This window comes from Phymastichus coffea, unplaced genomic scaffold (assembly GCF_024137745.1).
Source record: "Phymastichus coffea isolate CEN01 unplaced genomic scaffold, Cenicafe_Pcof_1.1 PCOF00146, whole genome shotgun sequence".
Lineage (NCBI taxonomy): Eukaryota > Metazoa > Arthropoda > Insecta > Hymenoptera > Eulophidae > Phymastichus > Phymastichus coffea.
Window position 1 is genome coordinate 371376 of NW_026706957.1, and position 6190 is coordinate 377565.

General features: G+C 60.4%; 1 protein-coding gene across 1 annotated transcript; it reads right to left on the bottom strand.

Moving 5' to 3' along the window:
• Positions 1-430: 430 nt before the first annotated feature.
• On the bottom strand, positions 431-3755 carry LOC131672249 (cytosolic carboxypeptidase 6; the record flags this gene model as incomplete). The annotated part of the gene is made up of 7 exons (XM_058949354.1): positions 3687-3755; positions 3051-3577; positions 2297-2607; positions 2021-2224; positions 1729-1952; positions 1459-1654; positions 431-719 (listed from the first exon to the last, which is right to left on the bottom strand). Coding segments are annotated over exons 1-7 (1812 nt in total), but the record flags the coding sequence as incomplete, so codon positions are not given.
• Positions 3756-6190: the final 2435 nt, after the last annotated feature.

The window sequence follows — 6190 nt, forward strand, 5'->3', positions numbered from 1 at the left end:
GATGGTGTGCGAGAGGGCGCGGCGCGAGGTCTCTCCCGGTTTTCGGGGGGATGCTGCGCGCGTCTGTATCCCGGGGGGCGATCGCTCTCCGCGAGCGTGCAGCAGCAGTAGCACCACCAGTACAGTATCATCCGTCTCTCGGTGTGCATACAGCGGCGAGCCTTTCTTCCTCCTCCTCCTCCTCCTCTCGGCCGTTCGAGGAAAAAAAAACGAAGAAGAAGAAGAAGAAACAAGCTAAAAAAAAGAAGAGAAAGAAACGAACGGAGAGTGAGGTTGTTTGATTTGTTTGTCGGCCGATCGTCTTATATGTACTTTGTTGAACGGGGTTCAGTCAGGATTATCGTTTTTTCCCTTGGTTACGTCTCTTGTGTAATAACACCTGTTCCGTAGCAGTGGCACTGGCATCGCGCAACAGCTTGGCGGATCTGTCGTGGTTGAGGTAGGTACGGCGTTGCTGTTGTTGTTGTTGCTTGTCTTTGACGGCCAGCTCGAGGCCACCGCGCGTCAGTTGATTGAAGTCTACGATCGTGAGTCGCGCTGGCGAGGACGGCTGTTGCGTTGGGGCTAGTATCTCGTCGTCGGCGGTGCGCGATCTGGCCGATGCAGCGGCGGCTTGAGAACGACGGGCGGCGGCTGTTACCGCCATACGAGTGCCGCTCATCGATCGGCAACGAGCTTCCAACGCCTCCTGTTCCTCCTCGTCCGCTAGACGGAAGTACCTGCACATACACCCACCCACTCTAACTTTTTGCTTTTTTCATTCTCCTCTCGTGCGGCCGTCTTTCATTATTCCAGTTAGATTGTCACGTTAGATCGATCGTTTGCTGCTTCTGGCCGATTGGAAAAAAACGGCTTTCGAACAGTTAAAACTTTGCCGAGCGAGACTTTCGGTACACGGAACGAAAACTACTCGGTGAATTCATTAATCCGAGAAAAAAAAAAGAGCACATTCCGGATGCCATTACCGTAATGAGATACCGAATAATCAATTGCAGCGATTGAAAGTTTGCATTGAAAATAAAAGTTTAGGCCGAAGTGTCAGAAAAGTCACGAGCGTAACTCGAAAAATAATTGTCGAAGCTTTGGTGATTTCCGTACCAACGGAATCTGCGAGGACACGCTGCAGAAAGTTTGACGGTCCGAATCTACGGCTGCTCTACGCGTCAGATCGCATAATTTTTCCTATCAGCCTGACGCGTAACGACAAGGTAACGTCATCTTGATTTTCGATCGGCTCATCGGTGAAAAGTGCGCGCCTTCTCGCGTCGACACTCGGGTAGGAGCAATCGTCTCCGTTGAACGCAGTCAACAAACGGGCGAGCTCGAAGAGAGAGGGGGGGGGGGGGGGGGGGGGTCGACGGCTATCTCGCGCGATAACGCTCGTCGGAGGCAACGATCCCGGTGATGGCAGGCGACGAATCGATAAAGAGGCGGAGTTGCCGCCGCGAGGCGACTCACTCGTGAATGCTGGCGAGGTGCAGGGGCGCGGGCGTCCTCGCGGTCCTGGGCCTCGGCTGCCTGACGACCCTGCGACGCTGGCGCGACTGGCGGGCGCGCCTGGACGCCGGCTGATCGGGCAGCCCGGCCGGTATCAGGCCCGTGAGCCTGTGGTACTCGAGCAGCGCCCTGGCCAGGTTCCTGCCCACCCGGTAATCTGGACGAGCCGGCTAAGGATCGCTTCTCGGGTTCACGGAGGCTGGACGTAGGCGGCTCGCGACAAAAGGATACAGCTGTCCTCGGTGTAGGGCAGCAGGCCGTCGCTGCCCTTGCGCGCGTAGCCGTGCATGGACACGTGCAGGGTGTAGCAGTTGACGCGCTCGCTCAGCAGCGAGCAGAGGAACCGCCTGGCCGTGCCCTCCTTGTGCGCGTCCTGGTTGTACATGGTGTTGCTCGGCTCGTAGTCCTCGGCCAGCTGCGCCAGCAGCTTGGGCAGCACGGTGTGGCGCTCGTACCTGCGAGCAGCCGCCGCGCTGCCTTCAGCCCAGAGCCGCCGGCCCGACGAGCGCGGAGCGCGACCCACCTGTACACGTCGTCGTACGTGCTGCCGTAGACGAACAGGCCGCTGGCGTTGCTGTGAGCGTGCAGGTCCAGCACGCAGTCCAGCGGGGCGAGCGGGTCCTTGTCGAGGCGCTCGAGCAGCCGTCTGGTCGCGAGCAGCGTCGGGTGCAGCCAATCGGACATGCGGTTCCACGAGCGGTTCAGGTCCATGCCGATGGCCGTCGAGCTTGCAACCAGAGACGAGAGCGACGCGTTCAAGCCGACTGCCGCGCGTGCGGCGCGACGGCCTCGTACGCACCGGTAGTTGCCCAGGTAGACGCCGTCGGGATTGAGCATCGGCACTATCTTGAAGACCAGGTAGCGGCGCAACACCGCGGCCATCGGGTGCGCGCTCACGAGGAAGTCCACGAGGCCCTGGCAGACGAACGACGACGGCGACTCGCCCGGGTGCACTCGGCCCAGAATCACCACCGTCCTGCGGCTGCGCTGTTCCTCCGCCGCCGACGCCGCCGCCGACGCCGCCGCCGTCGCTTCGGTTATCGTCAGCAGCTCCACGCTTCGCGACTTGATCGACCTTGCCAGAGTCTCGCGCTTCAGCATGAGTCGGTGCTCCGCCACTCTGCTCGTGCTTTCCACTCTTGCGCATTTCAAACGACAAACCTTCTCAATTTGCCTCGCTAAATCGCGACTCCGAGCACGCGAGGACTTTTCTCGTGCTTTCGGACATCTCCGAAGAAATCGATTATGGCCACGACCGCTGCACTGCGGCCCCCGTCATTCATCACGCCTTGGTTTAATTTAGCGTAAAAGCTCAACTAGTCGGTAATCGCGCTCTTGTCGAAACGCAAGCCACGCAGAACCGTTGGTCAATTTGGTCTCGCGCGTTTCATCGGAAGGATCTTATCGCCTCCAGTCCGAAGCGCGTAAATCTCGAGAGCGCGAGTTCGAGGGGGAAATCGGCAGCGAGTCCTTTTCGCGACTGTGCCGCGGCGCTCGGCAGCAGCGGCCAAACTGCGAGCGGTTGTCCGCGTGCGAAAAGAAGGCAGACTTACGAACCTGCACCTATCCACTAAATTGTCCAAGTGGCCCATGCACCTCGTGTACGAGTACGGGTAGGACAGGGCGAACTGGTACAGCTCGTCCTCGCGATCGAAGGCAAAGGCAAAGCTCAGCACGTAGTGGTCCTGGTGCTGGGCCGACTTGTAGTAGAAGACTTGACGGTGCGGCAGCCGCTGCCACTTGGGCCTCGAGTTGCTCTTGACCAGCGGCGTCATGCCGTCCCGAAACGAGTTCTTGCTCTTGGAGATGTTGACGATGTTGAAGATGACGCGCTGGTCCTGGCGCACGTTGTCCACCGTGAAGTTGAACCAGAGTCGCAGGCGCGGACTGCAGATGTCGGGCCTGATGAAGAGGTCGTACTCGAACTCGGAGACGAGGTCGACGCGGCCGAGGTTGCCGGTCTCGAAGCTCGCGTCGAAGCACAGGTGGCCCCTCTTGGCCTTGCCGCTGTGGCCCGGCGGCCGGATCACCAGCCTGTTCACGTTGCCCAAGCCTCCCTCCCCGTCGCTGTCGTCGCTCTCTGCGGGCGTGAACGCACAGCTTACGCCCGCTGCCGGCGCTCCGCCGAGCGGCGAGCCCGCGAGCGCGGCGCGCCACCCGCTCGCGGGCTCGCTCGCGCGCGGACGTACCGGCGCGCTGGTAGAGGCTGGTGTGCTCGAGGGGATCCCCGCCGTGAGGCTGAAACGACATCGAGGCGCTCGGCCCGGCGAGCGGGCACTGCGCCCGAGCCTCCGCGCCCGCCGCGCGCACCGCCTCGCCAGAGTGGGAGTCGCGGCGGACGTGATCTCGCGTGCCGCGCTCCGCTGCTCTGCTCTCGCGGCGGCGGCGGCCACGTGCCGCGGACTCGCGTGACGCACCCGCGCCCGCGCCCGACGCCTCGGCTCGGCACTCGGTTGGCAGCCGTCGAGCCGCGCGCGCGGCCGAGCTCCGCTTCCGGCTCGATCGACCGCTCGGCGCTCGCCGGCCGCGCGCGGCGCCCGACCCTCGGCGGCGGGCCGCATTTAGAAGCGAGCGTCGGCACCGTCGGCCGAGCGCCGGCGGAGCTTAGAAAAGCTCGCGGCGGCACGGCTGGACGGGCTATAGATAGCGAGCCGAGCGGTTGATCCGCGCGGCGGCGTCCTTTCGCGAGCGTCGGAGAGCGCCTCCCGCGTTCCGCCACGCGACGCGCCCGTCGAGCGTTTCGCACGCGACCCGTCGCGAGGGAGCGCCAACGGAGCCGCCAGGCGTTTATCGCGTCGGAACGAAAATCGCTTGCCACCCTCGCGCCAACGCGATATCGCAGCCGCGCGATCTCCGCCGCTGAGCTCTCGCGCGAAAATCTCGCGTGATGCGCGCACGTGCCCCCGTGCACTCGCACGCGATCGGGCTCTCTCTCTCTCTCTCTCTCTCTCTATCTCCCCCTCCCCGCGGCTCACGTGCGGGCCTCCCGCGTCGTCGACGTATACGCACCGTCCTCGGCCTCGGACATTGCTGATGTGTCACTAGTCGTTCGACAACTGGTCTACCGCGCGGGCAGCTGAACGCGCCGTGCTCCGCGCGGCCCTTTTTTTCCACACCTGTCGCCATGGCGATGTTTTGTCGATGTCGCGCGCACAACGGCCTCTCGGCTCCGTCGCCCTGGCACGCGCTCTCGTTTCTCCGATGCGCGGTCTAATTAGCCGCCTTACTCTTGCCCGAGAGTTGCGCCAAGGCAGCTGGCGGATTCTCCTCTTCCCCCGCCTCTCGAAGGATTTTAATCCTGGATACGATTTGTTCCCTTTTGGATTGCGTCTGCCCTCTCGCGATGTACGTTGGCCCAATCTTGCTACTTACGCCAGATCGACAAATCCCGCTTTTGCCTCAACGCAGCCAGAACGAATCGTTTGGATCACTGCGAAGGAACCGCTTCCGTATCTCCGCAAACTCTTTTTTTCTTTACATCGTCGTGGCGATTTTCGCGGGCTCGACGCGACATTTTTCCGCTTAGCAGAGTATCCCACGCGAGCTAAATGCTATATATAAGAAACGTAAGGCACAATTGAAGCGAAGGTTTGCCGGGACGATTCAACGGTATAACTGAGCTCGGCGACTTGATGAATCAACGAGGATACGCGGTGATTCACCTCTCGAAATGGTATGTGTACGATTCCGCGTGAGTTTCGATATCTGTCATCTTGCACGCATCAAATTAACACCCCGGGGCCAAAGCTAAACATTCACTTACTCGGTGTATAATCACGCTTAAATACGTATATAATCATTTCAACGATAGGCAACTTGAACATTATTGTTGCTCAACTCAAGCTTCTGAATCAAGAGAGAGAGAGAGAGAGAGAACTGCGAAAATTCACTCGTTAATTTTTCGAACATCGCGATATCTCTACGTAGACGAAAAGTGGGTAGGGGGGGGGGGGGGCGGAAGGGTCGACAAACCGGCTTGTATCGATCGCCACGTAGAAAAAAAAGCAGCAGCCGCGTTCTCTCTTATCCGAAGATCTCTCGAAAGGAATTATCGCGCGGGCGCCCGCTTGTTTTCTTTTCAGTCTCCGTGGAATCGGGCAAACGGCGAAACAACGCACCCGCGCGACCCGTCGACGTGACCCACATCGCGCCCGTCGCGCGAGCTTTTTCTTCAATGGCTCGCTCTGTGGTGTCGCTCTGGACGCGTGCAGCGTGCGGCTTCAAGAGACTGCCTCGTCCGTTGTTTCGTTTAAGCCTTCGGAGAGCTGGCTTGCTTTTAATTACGCGCCCGGGACGGTGGCGGAGACGTCGGGGGCGGCGGATAAGAGGGTTAACGACTTGCATGATTTCAATTAGAACGTCTTCCGGGCCGCGCTTGGCTTTATTCATTGGCAATAGCTGGGCGGACTCGAGCGAGAGCACAGTCATCGCGGGGTTACGCAATCGATCGAAGCGTTTCGCGGATACGGCGCGAAAAGCCGACCGACGGGCGACGAAAGCAACCGCGAATCCTCGTCATCGGCGCGGGAAGCGAGGGAGAGCGTGGATTTAACGAGCGTTATCGATCGGGGTTCCGATTGTTTTGCCCTCGATCGAGGTAAATTTCAATTGAAAGCCGCCTGTCGGCGAGGAGCCTCGTTCGGGAGTGACGCTCTCGCGCGAAAAGACAAAAGGGAAGTGTAACAACAATTGG